General features: G+C 35.5%; 1 protein-coding gene across 1 annotated transcript in view; it reads right to left on the bottom strand.

Moving 5' to 3' along the window:
• Nucleotides 1–817: 817 nt before the first annotated feature.
• Nucleotides 818–20,243, bottom strand: part of GDA (guanine deaminase) — a gene marked incomplete at its 5' end in the record, with an annotated part of 105,919 nt that continues 86,493 nt past the window's right edge. The window contains 5 exons of the mRNA XM_081281696.1: nucleotides 818–931; nucleotides 1,773–1,800; nucleotides 4,462–4,592; nucleotides 7,951–8,097; nucleotides 18,477–18,544. Coding sequence (XP_081137822.1) covers nucleotides 861–931; nucleotides 1,773–1,800; nucleotides 4,462–4,592; nucleotides 7,951–8,097; nucleotides 18,477–18,544 — 445 coding nt within the window. The 3' untranslated portion in view covers nucleotides 818–860. The remainder of the gene's footprint in view (nucleotides 932–1,772; nucleotides 1,801–4,461; nucleotides 4,593–7,950; nucleotides 8,098–18,476; nucleotides 18,545–20,243) is intronic.

Genomic DNA, 20,243 nt, shown 5'->3' with positions numbered 1-20,243 from the left:
ACTTGCCCCGATTTATTAAAAATTCCATTCTACACAACAATGGTGTATGGAATTTGTTTCTCTTCTAATAAAATGGAAGCAATAATAACATCACACAGTTATAAATTAAGATGATTTTAAAGTGCACCAAAATACAGTTATTTATGCCATGTAGTTATATAATATTCCTAAGAGACTTTAAATCTTTAATACTTAACTTCTGTCAAACACTTTGAAGCACAGAACTATATTTAAAAAGCATATGGCATTCAATTCCTGACATCCATCCCCAAAAGAAGGCAAAGCACAACAAGAACACATCTGTGAAATGCAGATTCCATTAAGTGCAAATTTCCAAAACACAAGGTCAATCTAGAAACACATTTTAAAATTCAGTAAGTTTATGCTCAGCATATAATTTTCAAACACAATCTGAAGTGATTTTTTCCAACATTTGTTCACTGTCTAATTTTTGTTCCCTCATAAAAATATGGTCACTGGTTAATTTTTAGTTCCGTAATTTTCATACTCGTTAGCTCAAAATATCTAACCTTATAGGAATATCTTTGCTCTCCATGTTTCCACATAGGAAAAAGATTTCACTTCAATCTCATAATAGACATACGGCCAGCAATAATATCCCCTTCTGTTTGAGCTTGAAGTATATCTGAACAGCTCAAAAAGGAGACATTTTCATGAAATTATGAAACTTCCCAACCAGAGTTGGGAATTACTGCACTTCCTTCAAGAGGTTTACCAAGTGGATACTGTAACTAGACACAGAAAGAGATAGTCATCCCAAGAACAAGGTACTGATTGTGACTTTCCAACCACGCCTGGGCACAAGGGAGATGCAGAGCCATGTCATCCCAGGAAACTTCTTACACTGAGCTGGAAAATGGAACCACCTGCTTGCCACCCACATAAACCTCCTCAATATTTCGATCATCTCCTGAAAGAAAAATCAAAGAATCAATTTATAAAGTGGTTTGTGTCAATAATTATTTTAATTGCCATGGAGACATTTAAAACAAAATATTTGCAAGAAAGAAAACACAAAAAAGCTGACTTCTCCCCTCCGCCCCTCAGATTGCTTATAATCTGGTCAGGATAACATGGATCAGCAGAAGATGCCATAGCTAATTTGAGATTAGAGTCTGGATTCTCCACTCAAGGTGGAAATCACACGAATCGATCCCCATCCCCATCCTTTTAGCTCAAGTGCTTGGTTTTCATTTCTAGGCCCAGTTGAGAAAGAAACCGTTATCTTAATAGTGGCATGGTGAGATGAACAATTTGCAGAAACTGAGATCCACATGAAATAACATGTGTCTCTCCCATCTCAAGTTCACTCAGTACTGAGCTCACTCAGTGGAAGGAACATCAGAGGAGAATCTTCTGCATTATCGTTTCTCTCAGTGAATGGAATTGAACATGAGTACACTGGAAACACATGTGGGGAGGGTCTAGTAGACACCTATCACACATACCACAAGGTAGGGCAGAATGTGGGTACAGATGAGGGTGAGAGGTTTACACATGGGATTTCTTCCCCTATGGGCTTCCATTCTCATCTTGGGATTTGTGACTGTATGTTCTAGTGGGTCACGTGTATTTCGAACAGTACTTTAAATATTGTACTACAAAAAGACTTGATGCTGAGGAGTATTTAAAAAATAAATCAAGGCAAATTAACACAGATAACATTTAAAATATGTTATAACAAACGCAGAAAGCCATACCCAAGAAAAAGACAAAAGACTTATTTAGCATAGAGATGTATATCTACCTACCTAGATAGAGGAACTTCTGGATAACAGCCTAAAATGGAAAATAAAGGTAATAAGAAATAGTATTTTGTATATTTCATAAAGAAAATTAATAGGAAATAGTGTTTGGTAAAGCCCAGAAATTGAAATATATTTCTCAAAAGCGAACTACTATTAATTAAAAAGAAATTGTCTATTAATTCTATTATTTAAACTTCTATTAATTAAAAGAAATTGTCTTTTCAGATAAAAAGAAAAGCATCAAATAAATAAAATACACAACCTGTTGACTACTAATAAATGTTTGTTTACTGCTAGAAAGTTCTTGGGATATAACCTTGAATTATTTGAAGGAAAAGCATTATATAAATTAAAGAAATTAATCTAGTGAAATGATTCAAATATTTTAAGAGGTGTATGAAATAAGAAAAAATGACTAGATGGATGTAATTAAGCCCTATTCCCAGAAAGTTCCTCTACTAAAAAAGTAAAATAATAAGTAATATGAAAATAATGATGGACTCAGGATACATTTCCCCAGAATCAAAGGCAGGAAGGTCACTGTGACCTTCCTCTCACCCTTCTCCCCTGAAGCAGATCCTACGACCCTCAAGTCAGAGGTGCCCTCCTACTACCCGGAGGGAAGGAGCATCCTTGACAAAGGATCACAGAGAAGACACAGTACAAACAGGCCCTGTTTGCCCCCAGTTTGGTACCATTAGAGAATGCTCTTTCCCCAATTTTCCATTCTTCATCAAACCTAGCACTCAGGTTAACCAGCTTCTTTGGGTCTTCATTTCATTATGAAGGCTCTTGTGCCATAAATAAATTTGTATGCTTTTTTGGGGGGGTTGATCTGTCTTTTGTTATAGGAAACTCAAGTCTTGATCTTAAGATGGCAGAGGAAAGATCTTTTTTCTCCCCAATAACAAATGATATAAGCTTCAAATAATCCAACATTTTTCTTTTAAAAACTTGAATATATTTATTTTCACATTTACTTTCATAAGTAGATCAATTTATAAATGACAGTAGTTAATTCTTTTCTAAAAACTATCTTATAAACAATAATTATTAAACTAAGATGGATTTGTTTATTATATTAATAGGAAAAGATTTTTATAAGGAGAACAAAACTCATTTTCTTATATAATTAAGAAAACTGTCAAACCAAAAAGCTTCTTCACAGCAAAGGAAACAATCAAGAACTTGAAAAGAGAGCTTACAGAATGGGAGAAAATCTTTACCACATGCACCTCAGATAGAGCATTAATCTCCATGATATATGAAAAATTCAAAAAATGTAACACCAAAACCAATAACCCAATCAATAAGTGGGAAAAGGGAACTGAACAGACAAAAGAAGAAGAAAAGCAATTGGTCAACAAATATATGAGAAAATCTTCAACATTTCTAGCAATTAGAGAAATGCAAATCAAATTACATTGAGGTTTCATCTCACTCCAGTCAGAATGTCAATCAAGAATACAAGCAACAATAAATGTTGGCGAGGATGTGGGGAAAAAGTTCACTCATACATTGCTGGTGGAACTGCAAATTGGTACAACCACTCTGGAAAGAAGTATGGAGATTCCTCAGAAAGTTTGGAATGAAACCACCATTTGACCCAGTTATCCCACTCCTCGCTTTATACCTTAAGGACTTAAAATCAGCATACTACATTGACACAACCACAGCAATGTTTAGAGCAGCTCAATTCACAATAGCTAAACTATGAATCTAACCTAGGTACCCTTCAACGGATGGATAAAAAAAAATGTGGTAAATATACACAATGAAATATTAGCCATAAAAAAGAATGAAATTATGGCATTTGCCATTAAATGGATGGAACTGGCGAATATCATGCTGAGTGAAATAAGCCAGTCCTCCCAAAAACCAAAGGCTGATATTCGTATGCTAATTCACAATAAGGTGGGGTGGTTAGGGAAGAATAAAAGTCCCTTGGATTAGACCAAGGGGAATGAAGGGAGGGAAGGGGAAACTGGAATGGGAATAGGAAAGATAGTAGAGTGAATTGGACATTACTATCCTATGTGCATATATGATTAAATGACTAATGTAATTCTACATCATGCACAACCATATGAATGAGAAGTCAAACTCCATGTATGTATAATATGTCAAAATATATTCTACTATATAACTAATTAGAACAAATTAAAAAAAAAAAAAGAAAGAAAAAGAAAATTGACAGAGCATAGTGTCAAGAGCCCAATTTCTGGTGGTCAGAAAGTCTTCCCAGTTGAATCCAAATTCTGCATATTAATTACTGGCCATGAGTCCTATGTAAATCACTTAACTTTCCCTCAGCCTCACTGCCCCTATAATTAGTATGATAATATGAATAGTACCTATTTCTCTTGGAGTTGTTCTGCTAATTAAATAAAATTATGTATGAAAGGGCTTAATCCCATGCCTACCTAGCACATATCAAGTGTTCAATTAATACTAGTTACGTATGGCTGCTTATAGAAAAATATGCCCAAATACACTAACACATTCAAATGCAAATATTTTGCTAATCATAATTATTCTTAACATTGCTGTCATAAATTGGACATTATCAAAGGGATCAACCTTCCCTTTAAGATTCTCCTCAACTCCATTAAAATGTTTCAGTTTCTATTTACTTTTCTTCAAGGAAGCTATTTTGACTTCTTTGTCTTTTGATTAACTTTGTCTTACTTACCTCGGAAATATCTCCAGCAAAATCCCCATAAAACATATCAATGGGAGAGTCAGATGCTTTGGGGTTGATCAGAAGGGCATCAAATTCTTTACCCACTTCAAAGTTTCCAATCTCACTCTCCAGCCCCAGGGCTGCAGAAGAAAACAAGTTTAAACCCAGTCAGTACTGCAAGCCATCAGATCATGCTAATGTCTCGGTTTGCAGGGATAGAATCTGCCAAAATATCACTAGGAAAAAAATGAATAATCAATAGTGAGGCAGAAAAGTGCTCTCATTCCAGTAGGACCCAAGACTTCCACTTACAAGAAGCAGAGTAAGTATAAGAAAGCAAAATGTGAAAATAAAAATGGTTCCCCCCAATCACTATGATCATAATTCTGAAGTTGTCATTCGATTTCAGCTCTATCAGTGCCAGCTGGCCTGTGCTTTTTATTTATGGCTCTAAGAATAGACACGGTACCTATGTATACCTAAGAATTGGCATAATACTGATCTTCTTCCCTTCTCTTTTCCCCCCAAAGTTCCAATTCCTTTCCTTGTCTTTTTTTGTTCTTTATGTTCCATGAAACAGCTAACAAGATCTATTATTATGGCAGTGAAATGAACCTCTAATAAATAAAAAATAATTATTCTTTTGTATATTTGCCAATGCAGGCCTCTCTACCGTAACTTCATGCATTTGAATAGAAAACAACTCACTTCTCAAAGTGAACAGATCCTCATAACTCAAGAGACACAATGATTTGAAAACAGACCAATCTCTTGTAACCTCAAAGCTTTTCTGGTTGCCCAAGAAGAATGATTTTCTAAAATAAGGCATAGGTCTATAACGTCTATTGACTCTGCTCATCTCAAGCTATAAGTCATGTACTAGGATTATTAAGTGCCAAGGAAGAACATCTCTCATTTCTATGACTTAGTTTCAGAAGATGGAGGTAGTTGGATTTCATGATCAGTGAACATGTTGACTCTAAATCTCCTTAACGCCTATAACATGAGCAAAGATATACACTGAGGTAGCAAACGGCACATACATACAAGGAAGGTTAACTGGGGTGCAGCATTGTCTACTTCAATTTTTACATGTGTTTTTAGCATTTTGTCACTGGCATCCTGTCATCTGCTGTGGAAATAGTGGATAGATCTTCCCTGCTAGGCAAAATCTGATATACTTCTGTGTGCAAAAATCCAGAACACTTGGCAATTCCCAAAGCACTGACTTATAAATCTTACTTGTTTTTAAAAAATTAAAGAACAACTTTTATCAAAGAAAAGAATTCTTTAGATTTCACATTAAGAGAGGAGTGTGAAAATAATTAGAAATATTAAAATCAATTGGTGACTTCTATTAATTGTCAGGGGAAGGTCTGAATATGATAGAAAATCAGTAAAATTTTTTTCCTCCTTCACTGTTTATACACCATCCTTTTTGCCTTGGCAAAGAAGCATAACAAGTATGAGTTTTCAATGGCTGTATGCAACATAAATTTGTTGTGTGTTTAATAGGCCAGAAAACCAGTTACAGTTGCCAGTGTCCCCACAAGTTTGTTAAAATAACTGGGCTAGTCATTAGAACACAAAGAGTTCAGGGAGGAATTAACCCAAAAAGACACAATTGCTTCTGATGAATTTATAAAAAGTACATTCAGATTGTTGCATTTGGACCCAGCTGGGCTGGTGAGCAATTCAAATGCATTTCAGGAAATGCAATTTTGCTGTCTTTGGAGCGAATGTTGGCTCTGTGAAGATGGTTAAGACTCATTTTTTTTTTTTTTTTTTTTGTACTGGGGATTGGACTCAGGGGCACTTTACCGCTGAGCCACATCCCCAGCCCTTTTTTGTATTTAATTTCAAGACAGGGTCTCACTGAGTTGCTTAGAGCCTTGCTAAGTTGCTGAAGCTGACTTTGAATTCTCGGTCCTCCTGTCTCAGCCTCCCAAACTGCTGGGATTACAGGCGTGTGCCATGGCGCCCGGCTTGCTTACACACAATTTGATCTTCATGAGAGTGAGTGTCAAGGCTGTGGCAGAGCTGAGAATATGCCCAGGGATTTACTCATCCCATTTCATCCAGACCATAATAGAGACACAAGCTAAGGAGAAGAAATTCTGTAACAGTAAGCCCAGTGGCCCAGAAACACAGTTTTAAAAGCTACACTGTGCGGCAGAAAGGATTTGGTAGGCATTCCATGATGGCTTGATTAGAACAGGATCCTGATGGGGCAATCACAGAGAGCCTAGAGTAAAAAGGCACCACTTAAATTCAGCTTATTTGTACCATGAAAATGGATGGGTAGAATAACTCAAACTCAGATGTGCAAATACAATGACGATGCAGGCGAGAGGTGTCACATTTAAAAGAATGGGTGGCTTGAAATTGGGAATTTTAGAAAATGAAACCTCAAGGCTTAGAGAACTGCAAAGAAGAGAACCACTACTTGTTTTTCTTAAAATGTTCTTTAGGGCACTCATTATAGTAACTGAACCTTCAAAGAAGAGCTGAGAAATTGCTCTTCCCAGGGTACTCCTCCTGGCCTTGATCTCCATCCATGTCTAAAGCTGGGGGAATCTATTATAAATCTATATCTCTAAATCCTTATCTATATATTTTAATTTCTTACCAGCTATCTCTGCTTTATGCTATTTTCATTATCATCCATTCAAATTACACTATATTTCTTAAGTGACTTAAATTATGATTTCTATTTTTTTCATAAAAATATAGTTACACATGAGAACCAAGAAAAACTAATGAATATTTGTATATCGACAAACTATTTTTTTACATCTTTTTCCTCTTAAAGAGACTTTGAGTAATTAGCATACTTAAATATATAAATCAAGCACATGGTCTTGGTGGGAATTATTATAAGCAGATATAGTGGAGAGTAGAAGCAAGTATCTGAAATTTGGCATTCGATTTTCTGGATTCAATCATGGCATGTTGTTGTTTTGACAGCTGTGTAAACCTGCACAATTTCCTTGTTAATAAAATGGAATTAATAGCAGTGGTTATGAAGGTACAATAACAACATAGTAAGGTGTGTTGCATGGTGCCAGTCATGGGTCTGAACTCAGCAAGTCTTGGCTATGGCTTAGTATATGGTTATTATTAGTAGTATATGGTTATTATTATTACTCAGGCCAAGAGAAGCAAGTACTTGACTCAATGGAACAATGGATTATTTTAAAGAACCAGAATGCATTTGGCCAATGCAAATATCCACTAAAATGACCAATTTATCATAATTTATGACAATTGTGTATCAAACATCTATTCTGCCAGATAATGAACTCATCAAAAAACTGATTTCTCTGCCATATACCTGAACATATACTTTGCTGGCTATAAGCTGGCTATGCCCCCTGGGATTCGACAGTATGTGTATTGGATTCCCCTGATTTCATATCATGTACCTTCACACTCCATTCAAGGACACAAATTAACATGGTTGTATGTTGTGTGAGAGAGAAATAAAATAGTCATTACCTTGGCTTCCTCCAAGAGTGGCTAGTCTGAAGACTTCTCTGAGGCTGAGGCTTTTCTCATTTACCTTATTAATTAAAAGAATATTGGAAACCATCACTGCTCTTCTGATGGCATCAAGCATAGATGAGGAATAACCACCAGCCACATCTGCGGTAGGCAAAACAAAGCCCAGACAGTAACTTTATGAGGATAAACAAAATAATAGATACATAGGGTTGTCTTTTGTTTTGAGTGATATAGATATCTTTAATATCCTTAAAGAAAAGTCTTATCTATAGAGAGGCAAATCAACATTGATAAGAATTAGAATTTTCTATTAGGTTCCTGGAGCCACTGTCACAAACTGCCACATATTTTATGGCTTAGCACAGCAGAAATTTCTTCTCTCGTAGTTTCGGAGTTCAAAAGTCTGAAATCACAGTGTTGGCAGGGCTGTTGCACCTACAGAAGCTCTAGGGAAGAATCATTCCTTGCTTTTTCCAGTTTATGGTGGCTCCTGGCATTTTGGTTTACAGCAGTAGAACTCCAATCTCTGCCTCCACCTTCAAATGGTCCTCCTCCTTCTGTTTTCTGTCTCTCTCCTTTTCTGCACTGATCATTGGATTTAGGACCCATGCACTTCAGAATGACTTCATCTTGAGACCTTTACCTTGATTACATCTATAAAGACCTTTATAAGATCATATTTATAGGTTTTGGTAGACATTTGGGGCCACAGTTCAGCCCATTTCGATACCAAAATTATTAATAAAGGTAACAGAAACATCTCTGAATATTCTCTGAACTCTCACAAAAACTGTTCAAATATACCTGCATAGTTGTAAAGATGATTTATATGTGATTTAAAACAAGTTCACAGTTTGATATTCAAAAACCTTATCCTAACTTTATGCTAATCCAGATGAGAACTTTAGAAAATTAAATAAAGTTACTTCTTTAAGATAATTTGGCAGAAAGAGTGTTAGAATAAACATATATTTGGGGAAATTAGTATAATAAACAAGCAATGATGATTCAGTTAGCTTTATATATTGGTTGGCATCATTAAATGAGGAAAAAGATTTTTAGTGGTTTAAATGAAATCTCTAATCATAATTCAATTGAAACACTATCTTTGAAAGAAACATACATAGAAGTTATTAAGTGAGTTCATATAAATGTCAAGCGAGTTAGCAAGTTTTATTAGAGTAAAATACATTTATAGCTAATAAAATACACTTTATATCTTAAGGGTTCCTTCTGTCATTTCTAGGTAGACATATATAATTGTTAATGCCTATATATACTGCAGAGATCAAAAGTAATTGCCTATTTAATAGTAATTATAGATTGCAGCTCAATTTCATGTTCAACTGTCTTACTTGTCCTTAGGTAAACTTGTAAGGAATTTTTTTAGAAAATGCTTTTCTTTTACCAGAACAGTATTTCCAAAGGATCACTCAATTCCCCTGAAAAGTTTTATTATATCCATTTAACTTATTCATCCATGTTAATAGAGAGTACTCTTCAATTTTGTACATTACATGTTAATTGGAAATAAATTAATTAATTTCAAATAAAGAAAATCAATGCCAAATACCTAATACTTGTCAAATAGTATTCAATTGTTAGTCTATGTCAAGAATCTTTCTAAGAAGATCACATATTAACTTATTTTTCTTCAAAGCAACTTACAAGGTGTCTACTCTCATCAACTCCATTTTAGAGACAAGTACTAAAGCACAGTGACAAGGTAACTTGCCACTAGGTCAAGGTGGCTAGCCTCACCAGCCAGTGGCAGAGAAATTGGACTCAGCTTGTTCTTAACATGCACATAGTACTTCTTCTGCAGAGCCGAGGTTCCCAAACCTGGCTCTTTATCAACTTCTAGAAAGATCTCTTGAAACCCCATTGTGAAACTGCTCACTCAGGATCTATCTATCAAGATTAAACTCAGGAATCTGTATATTTTATTAATTTTTTAAATTGATGGGCAAAATTTGTATATATTTATGGTGTGACTTTTTTTGTCTTATTTTTATTTTGCAGTGATGGGGACCACATTCAGGGCCTCAGGCACACTAGGCAAGCACTGTACCACTGGAGATGCTTCTTCAGCACCTTCCAGATGCCCAGGTATGTGCTCTGAGAAAGAGGAACAATAAAATAATCAAAGCCTGGGCTTTTGCAAAGTGAACACAAAGAGGGATCAGAAGCCATTTTTCCAGTGATGTCCACCGGCATCCAAGCAGGGTAAATCAGGGAGTCAATAATGGGTCTTGAGAAAGCATGGAATCTGGATTGGGTTCCACAAGGAGATCAAAGAACGAGTGCTTTGGGAGTACTGGAAAAAAACCAAGTCAGGATGGGTAATCATCACTGCAAAATGAGACACTGCTATATGCAGGTCATTTGTTTTAATGAATTTATATGTATTGTTTATGTAAACTTGTTGTATACTTTCAAATTTTTCTTTCAGATTACTATTTTGGGGTTATCTACTATGTTTGCTTTGACTTCCAAGCATCCTTCCTATTTTAGACAGGAGGCATTCCACATAATTCTGCCAGTAGTTATCTTTAATATAGGTTGAGCATTCCTAATCAAAAGATCTAAAATTTCAAATGTTCCAAAACGTGATGACACCACAGTGGAAAATTCCACACCTGACCTCATGAGATGAGCTGCTCTCCAAAATGCAGGAACACTAAAAATAGTGTCTAAAATTACATTCAGTCTATGTATATAAATTATATATGAAATACAAATAAATTTTGTGTTTAGATTTGGGTCCCTTACACAAGGTATTTCATTATACATATGCAAATATTTCCAATTTTTAAAAATCTGAAATACAAAATACTTCTGTTCCCAAATATTTTGGATAAAGGCTACTCAACCCGTATTTCTATATTGCAAAGTCAAAATCAAAATATGACATGCAACTCACTTTTTTCTGAGACAAGAAGTTTTATACACTTATAATTTGGCTGCCACTTGCCAAGTACATCTTACACAGACGCTACAACTTGGGTTTTGTTAACAAAATCAGAAGACAGAAGAATTTTTAGTACTTAGGAAGTTATTTCTTGCAGAACATATATTATTTAAATTTCTATAACATTGAAGACATACAAATCATATAAAGAAAATATAAAATCAAAACTGAAGGATCTGACACTCAGTTTCAAAAACAAGTATGTATTCAGGACCCAGAAGCCTCTTTCTGATTTATGTTGCCATTCTGATAGTTTTTTAATATACATTACTTTTAACATTATACACGTTGAGATGAATTTTGGGCTTTTGCTTTTATTTTTTTTAATCATTTCCACATTTTAATCTTATTTCTACTTTAACTGATAACAGCTTTACTTTAAATTTTATTGTTCTATTTCTTTGTCACATAATGGCACTTCATTTTGGCCCACCAATAAATAAATGGTATAGATTTTTTACCTAATACTAGTCAACAAGTATTCAATTGTTAGTCTATGTCAAAATCTTTCTAACACAGAAGACAATTAGAAATTATTTTGAAAACCTATATTCCAATAAAATAGAAGATAGTGAAGACATCGATAAATTTCTTAAGTCATATGATTTGCCCAGACTGAGTCAGGAGGATACACACAATTTGAACAGACCAATATCAATGGATGAAATTGAAGTAGCCATCAAAAGACTACCAACCAAGAAAAGCCCAGGACCGGATGGGTATACAGCGGAGTTTTACAAAACCTTTAAAGAAGAATTAATACCAATACTTTTCAAGTTATTTCAGGAAATAGAAAAAGAAGGAGCTCTTCCAAATTCATTCTATGAGGCCAACATCACCCTGATTCCGAAACCAGACAAAGACACCTCAAAGAAAGAAAACTACAGACCAATATCTCTAATGAACCTAGATGCAAAAATCCTCAATAAAATTCTGGTGAATCGAATACAAAAACACATCAAAAAAATTGTGCACCATGATCAAGTAGGATTCATCCCTGGGATGCAAGGATGGTTCAATATACGGAAATCAATAAATGTTATTCACCACATCAATAGACTTAAAAATAAGAACCATATGATCATCTCGATAGATGCGGAAAAAGCATTTGACAAAGTACAGCATCCCTTTATGTTCAAAACTCTAGAAAAACTAGGGATAACAGGAACATACCTCAACTTTGTAAAAGCAATCTATGCTAAGTCTCAGGCTAGCATCATTCTGAATGGAGAAAAATTGAAGGCATTCCCTCTAAAATCTGGAACAAGACAGGGATGCCCTCTCTCACCACTTCTGTTCAACATAGTTCTCAAAACACTGGCCAGAGCAATTAGACAGACGAAAGAAATTAAAGGAATAAAAATAGGAAAAGAAGAACTTAAATTATCACTATTTGCGGACGACATGATTCTATACCTAGAAGACCCAAAAGGGTCTACAAAGAAACTACTAGAACTAATAAATGAATTCAGCAAAGTGGCAGGATATAAAATCAACACACATAAATCAAAGGCATTTCTGTATATCAGCAACAAAACTTCTGAAACGGAAATGAGGAAAAACACTCCATTCACAATATCCTCCAAAAAAATAAAATACTTGGGAATCAACCTAACAAAAGAGATGAAAGATTTATACAATGAAAACTACAGAACCCTAAAGAGAGAAGTAGAAGAAGATCTTAGAAGATGGAAAAATATACCCTGTTCATGGATAGGCAGAACTAACATTATCAAAATGGCAATATTACCAAAAGTTCTCTATAGGTTTAATGCAATGCCAATCAAAATCCCAACGGCATTTCTTGTAGAAATAGATAAAGCAATAATGAAATTCATATGGAAAAATAAAAGACCCAGAATAGCAAAAGCAATTCTAAGCAGGAAGTGTGAATCAGGCGGTATATCAATACCAGATTTCAAAGTATATTACAGAGCAATAGTGACAAAAACAACATGGTACTGGTACCAAAACAGGCGGGTGGACCAATGGTATAGAATAGAGGACACAGAGACTAATCCACAAAGTTACAACTATCTTATATTTGATAAAGGGGCTAAAAGCATGCAATGGAGGAAGGATAGCATCTTCAACAAACGGTGTTGGGAAAACTGGAAATCCATATACAACAAAATGAAACTGAATACCTTTCTCTGGCCATGCACAAAAGTTAACTCAAAATGGATCAAGGAGCTTGATATCAAATCAGAGACTCTGCGTCTGATAGAAGAAAAAGTTGGCTCCGATCTACATATTGTGGGGTCGGGCTCCAAATTCCTTAATAGGACACCCATAGCACAAGAGTTAATAACAAGAATCAACAAATGGGACTTACTTAAACTAAAAAGTTTTTTCACAGCAAGAGAAACAATAAGAGAGGTAAATAGGGAGCCTACATCCTGGGAACAAATTTTTACTCCTCACACTTCAGATAGAGCCCTAATATCCAGAGTATACAAAGAACTCAAAAAATTAGACAATAAGATAACAAATAACCCAATCAACAAATGGGCCAAGGACCTGAACAGACACTTCTCAGAGGAGGATATACAATCAATCAACAAGTACATGAAAAAATGCTCACCATCTCTAGCAGTCAGAGAAATGCAAATCAAAACCACCCTAAGATACCATCTCACTCCAGTAAGATTGGCAGCCACTATGAAGTCAAACAACAACAAGTGCTGGCGAGGATGTGGAGAAAAGGGTACACTTGTACATTGCTGGTGGGACTGCAAATTGGTGCGGCCAATTTGGAAAGCAGTATGGAGATTCCTGGGAAAGCTGGGAATGGAACCACCATTTGACCCTGCTATTGCCCTTCTCGGACTATTCCCTGAAGACCTTAAAAGAGCATGCTACAGGGATACTGCCACATCGATGTTCATAGCAGCACAATTCACAATAGCTGGACTGTGGAACCAACCCAGATGCCCTTCAATAGATGAATGGATTAAAAAAATGTGGCATTTATACACCATGGAATATTACGCAGCACTTAAAAATGACAAAATCATGGAATTCGCAGGGAAATGGATGGCACTAGAGCAGATTATGCTTAGTGAAGCTAGCCAATCCCTAAAAAACAAATACCAAATGTCTTCTTTGATATAATGAGAGAAACTATGAACAGAGCAGGGAGAAAGAGCAGGAAGAAAAGATTAACATTAAACAGAGACATGAGATGGGAGGGAAAGGGAGAGAAAAGGGGAATTGCATGGAAACGGAGGGAGACCCTCATTGCTATACTAAATTACATATAAGAGGTTGTGAGGGGAATGGGAAAATAAACAAGTAGAGAAATGAATTACAGTAGATGGGGTAGAGAGAGAAGATGTGAGGGAAGGGGAGGGGGGATAGTAGGGGATAGGAAAGGTATCAGAATATAACAATTACTAATAGGGCATTATGTAAAAATGTGGATGTGTAACCGATGTGATTCTGCAATCTGCATTTGGGGTAAAAATTGGGAGTTCATAACCCACTTCAATCTAATGTATGAAATATGATATGTCAAGAGCTTTGTAATGTTGTGAACAACCAATAAAAAAAATAAAAAATAAATTAATTAATTAAAAAAAGAATCTTTCTAAGAAGATCACATATTAACTTTATTTTTCCTCAAAGCAATCTTACAAGGTGTCTACTATCATCAACTCCATTTTAGAGACAAATACTAAAGCACAGTGACAAGGTAACTTGCCACTAGGTCAAGGTGGCTAGCCTCGCCAGCCAGTGGCAGAGAAATTGGACCCAGTTGTTCTTAATATGCACATTGTTCTATTTCTTTCCCACATAATGGCACTTCATTTTGGCCCACCAATAAATAAATGGTATAGATTTTCTAGTTATTTTTTTCAAGGGGTTCAGAGAGATTACTTTCCAAGGCTTTGTTCAGCTGAGAATTTTGTTGCCTTCATATATAAAGGAGAATTCGCCAGATATAATATTTTCGGCTAATGACTGCTTCACCCCCATATTCATTTTTGACTTTGGTTTTGTGTGTGCTAGCAAAAAACATTTGAATGAAAATTGTTTTAATTGTTTTGTTGACAACTGAATTTTTCACCCTACATCAATGTTTCCGGAAGTGTTTTTGTTCTTTGTAATTAAAATATTGTGCAACAACATGCTCAGGTATAATTTAACATAAAATGGGGCAAGCACTTACAACATAGCTCCTTCTTAAGCTCAAAAAAAAATATCCTTTAAGCACCATTATTTGTTCCATTGACTCCAGGACCTCCATCAGAAGGCCCCTGTGTTGGCACTATGCCTTCTGCCCTCCTCATGGATCATCCTCTAACACCCTCTTCTGATCTTTACTCCATTTTATTCCCCACATCACTGAATTTGTTTTTTGCAACAATTCTGTTTCTTATATCCACCTACATAATTGGTTTGTTCTTGCTTTAATAGAGATATAATTAAGATATTATAAAATGTATAGTACTTGGATATTCAGTTCAATAAATATTAACAGTTATACACAGTTTTAACTACCTTTCCCAAAAAAACCAAGATATCAATCATTTCCACTACTCCAGCAAATTCCCTATGGCCTTTTCTAGTTAATTCTCCTAATATCACCTCCAACACTTAGGACCACTTCCTGATTTCTGTGAACACAGGTTAGTTCTGTTAGTCCCTGGATTTTATACATATGAAATCATACAGTATATGCTTGTTTTATCTTTTTTTTCACTTAAGATATTTTTGAGATGTACTCATGTTTTGTATGTATAAGTAACTTGTTTTTTAACTTCTGAGTAATATTCCATTATGTGAATATACCACAGTTTGCTTTTAACTATCCTCCTATTGATGCTTGGATTATTTCAAAGTGGCAGCTTTTATGAATACAGCAGGTATAAACATTCTTTTTGAAAACATGTTTGTTCATTTCTCCAGGATAAATATCCAAGAGTGAAATTCCTGGGTTATATGTAGATGTATATTTAACCTTATAAGAAACTGTAAAACCCTCTTCAAAATGATTATGCCATTTACCATCTCTCCAGCAGTGTGAGTTCACATGCTTGTATTTCAATTTTTTTGTTTTTTTTTTCCACTTTGAAAAATTTGTATTTTCACCACCATTTGCTATATTTTCAGAGTGTCATGTCTTTTTAAACTCTAAGGATGATGGCAATTTTTAGAAATTTTCTTCTTGATCAGAAGTAGATCATTATTAGATGTTTGTTCTCATTCCTAAACTGCCTTTTCTTGTTTTGCAAAGCTTTTTTTGACAGGCTTCCTGCAGGTTTTTAATATTTGAGCAAGTCAAGATTTGCTCATATTTGTTATAGATAAGTGCACAAACTGTTCTTGGGCTTCCTTTCTATTCACAGTATGAGGCTAAATATCTCCCAAACTCTATAAAGAAAGGGCAAATTGATAACATAAACATCATATCTAGGAAATAGTGGATCCCTAGGTGGCTTTGGCGATAAAGACTGCAAAAATGAAACAACATTCTCCAAGCTAATACACTAATATGTCACATTTAAGCAAACATTTGATCAATATATTTGCCAGAATGTTCCCTATGCTTTTTCAGCCATAGTAATACAACCCAGTCAAGAACTGAAGAAACTGCATGATGAATTTAAATCATGGGAATTTTCCTAGAAAAATTGAGAGCAATACCTACCTGATTTTTTATGTCTGCTAAATTTTTCATATTAACTAACTGTAGTGTGTAGCAAACTCTTGGCCATTTTTTTCCCTAACCTTTAAAACTTTCCTGTGAAAATAAAGAAACTAATTCACTTCCTTTAACATCAGTGATGAAATCCCAATGTTATCCCAATCTTAATAATTTACGACTTAAATTAGAATTTTTAAAAATCCTAACTACTTTGATTCTATGTAAAACTGGAAAAAAAATCTCTAATTTAACATACCTTTCTTGATAATTTTAACAAAATAATAATGAATATTATTGTGTTTTTCTAATTAGTTGCTTGATGTAAAATATCTCATTGTAATAAACTAGAACTTGAGTTGTTGCAGAAAATGGTGAGAACTGTCAATTTCAATATTCATTCAGCCTCACGTTCTGAAATATCAAGAAGACAAAAGCATCAGGAACAGAAAAGAAAGACAAGTACAACATAAGTTCACTCATAATGTGAAATCCAAAAAAAAACTTGACCTAATAGAAGCTGAGGATAGAATGGTGGGTACCAGAAGCTGAGGAGAGTAGTGGGGAGGGAGATGTGGGAATAGGTTAATGAGTAGGTACAAAGCTATTATTAGGAGAAATAAGTTCTGGTGTGCTGTTGCACAGTAAGGTGACCATAGATAATGATAATGTACTATATATTTCCAAAAGGCTGAAAGAAAGGATTTTGAATATTTTCACCATAAAGAAATGATAACTGTTTCAGAAGACAGATATGCTTATCCTAATTTAAATATCATACAATATATCCATGGGTGTGTGTGTGTATGTGTATATGTATGTATATATATATATATATATATATATATATATATATATATATATCACAGTACACCCCATTAATATGTACCGTTTTATGTGTCTATTTTTAAAGTTTTAGAAAAATAACCTCTTGTGCCCAATTTCAGCTCCCTTTAAAAAATTTTTAGTTCAGTCACACACAGTAATTAAAGAAGGCTCACAGTGGATGCCTAGACGTTTAGGCTGACTCTCATTTTCTAAGTGAGCAGCAGTGCACACACTCAGGAAAAACAATTAAAATGCATTGTAAAGAAAGAGTGCATTGCTAACCCAGCTGCCACATAGAATGTCCTTCAGCTGGGTGAGCATCAGACTACCTGTGGAAAACCAGGAGTTCCATTTTGGCCAAACAAGGGTTAAAAGCAAAGCTGGTTCTTACAGTGTCTCAGAGTTCTCGAAGTTGGCAAAGATGGAATCTGACCTTGCTCACTCTGGCAAAGTCAAATACATTTTCTTATGAGACAGTATTTGATGATGAAGTTACTGAAAACACACACACACACACACACACACACACACACAAAATCCAACCTTATAATAGCCTTATTAAAACCTAGCCAGAAGGACAAAACAATAAGAGTGGGGGAAATCAAGAACCTTTAAAATACTTTAGAAGCAATGGTACTTTATCGCCTAACCTCTAAACCACAAACAGGGTTAATAGCTTGCAGGGTTTAGTGTCATAGAAACATCTCTCTTCACAGACAAGTTCCCATTACTTCCAACCTCACTATTCAGTTAGATACTTAATAAGACATCACTACCAATCAAATTCATGTTTCTTAAACATAAAACTGTTATCTGCAAATTAGTTGCATCAAAAGTTTTTTTTTAGAGAGAGAGAGAGAGAGAGAGAGAGAGAATATTTAATATTTATTTATATTTATTTATTTATTTTTAGTTCTCGGCGGACACAACATCTTTGTTTGTATGTGGTGCTGAGGATCAAACCCGGGCCGCACGCATGCCAGGCGAGCCCGCTACCGCTGAGCCACATCCCCAGCCCATCAAAAGTTATTTGCTGATTGACCAATGCCACACTTTCACCAGTGAAATACTGACCTGTCCCCAGCCCTATCTTCACTTCATGTTTCAGGACCTCAAGCACATTGAGAAAGCCACTGCTGAGCCTGTGGAGAGAGAAGATTTCAGAGGACATCCCTGCGATTCCGACAATGGAAGGTCACTTAATAATAATGAAAAGCGGTATCACTGAAAATGGCGTTTCCCGCCGGATCATCTCTCAGGCTGACACAAATACACAGTCCAACCAGGCCATCTGAGTCCTGGAGTACAAAGCATCATCAAGAGCTGAAGTTAATCTCAGCAAGATACAAAGCATCAAGAGATAAAGGGAAAGTGGAGAATCACTTATATGAAAAGAATAAATGAAGAAGTTAAACCTTACAATGAGTCCAAAAGTCTTATCAATATTAAATTTGGTGGTGGTGATGGGAGAGGGGCGGGGCACAAGGATTGCTCAGGATTGAACCCGGTGGCACTTTACCAATGAGCTACACTCTAGCCCTTTTTTAGTTTTTATTTTGAGAAAGGACTTCACAAAATTGCCAAGGGTGGCCTCAAACTTGCCATCTTCCTGCCTTAGTTTCTCAGCTATCTGGGATTGCACCCCTGCAACTGGCTCTTAAGTATTTTTTAACTGACCCACTCATCTATATTAGGAAATAGAAATTATAAAGCACTGCCCTTCCTCTACTTGCAGAACAATTTGTAACCCTGAATAAGCAGTGATTCATATTAAGGCTCAGAAAACAAGACCCCAAAGAAGTAACCTCAAAAATCAAAATCTTCCTCTGACCTAATCCTGACCCCTTTCTTCTCCACAAGACAATCCATAGAAACTAGAATTTCTTAGGCCTAGAGGGTATAAATCATTGGATCCCTGGCACTAAAACAGAAACTAAAATTTCTCTTTCCAAAAGTGAATCAGAAGCTAGAACCCCCATTCTTCAAAGTAAGCCATAAAGCCTAGAAATATTACTCTTCCCCTGATTTTCTCTTTTGAAGCTGGCCATGGAGAAATTGTCTGACCTGCTTTGTTCGATAGAAGGTCATAAGACCCTCACTTCAGAAAGGATCCTGCCCCATACCTGGGAGGGAAAAAATACTACACAGAGAAGCCAAGAAGAACCTGCCCAGCAGAGCTCACTGGGTTTCCCACTCAGCCTCTTAGCATTAGATCAAATCCTTTTTGTCCAATTATGTTCCTAAATGGCTGTCCGTGCTTCATCAAATCAAAGCATAAAAATAGAGAAAGTTCTCTATATCTTTTGATTTTTTTATTCTAAAACCTTCCATGCATGTAAAACTTTGGTTAAATAAATTTGTTAAATTTGTCTCTCTTTTGTTATGGAGGGTCGGATATGATAGGTGAGAAAAAAGTATTACCCCATTACTCTCCTTCACTCTCAAGATAAATGACAGGTGGGAACAACTAGAAAAGGGATGCAGTCTGGTGAATCTGGGTCTGAAATTTCAAATGCTGCCTCTGAGGGTGCAGCAACTAGGAGAGACAATTTCTGGGCTGAATTGTGGACCTCATGACTCTGAGCTTAATAGGTGTGCTGCCTGTCTAATAAGAGAAACTAAAGCACATCCTTAGAAGTCCAAGAAGATGCAAAGGCCAAACTAGTCTGCTCAAAAATGCACATTCCAAAACTCCAGTAAACACACAATAAACCTCTCAAATTTGTTGGAGAATGGTATTTAAGCAAAAATGTTTCCTTCAGAAATTTAACTTCACATCCCAATTTGCAAAACTGGATGAGTTTTCATTTAGAGTATGTTGTGCAGTGCATTCAAACACGG

This window comes from Spermophilus citellus, assembly GCF_964194105.1.
Source record: "Spermophilus citellus genome assembly, chromosome: 2".
NCBI lineage: Eukaryota > Metazoa > Chordata > Mammalia > Rodentia > Sciuridae > Spermophilus > Spermophilus citellus.
Note: the sequence above shows the minus strand (reverse complement) of the source record. Positions and strands in the feature narration are given on the sequence as shown.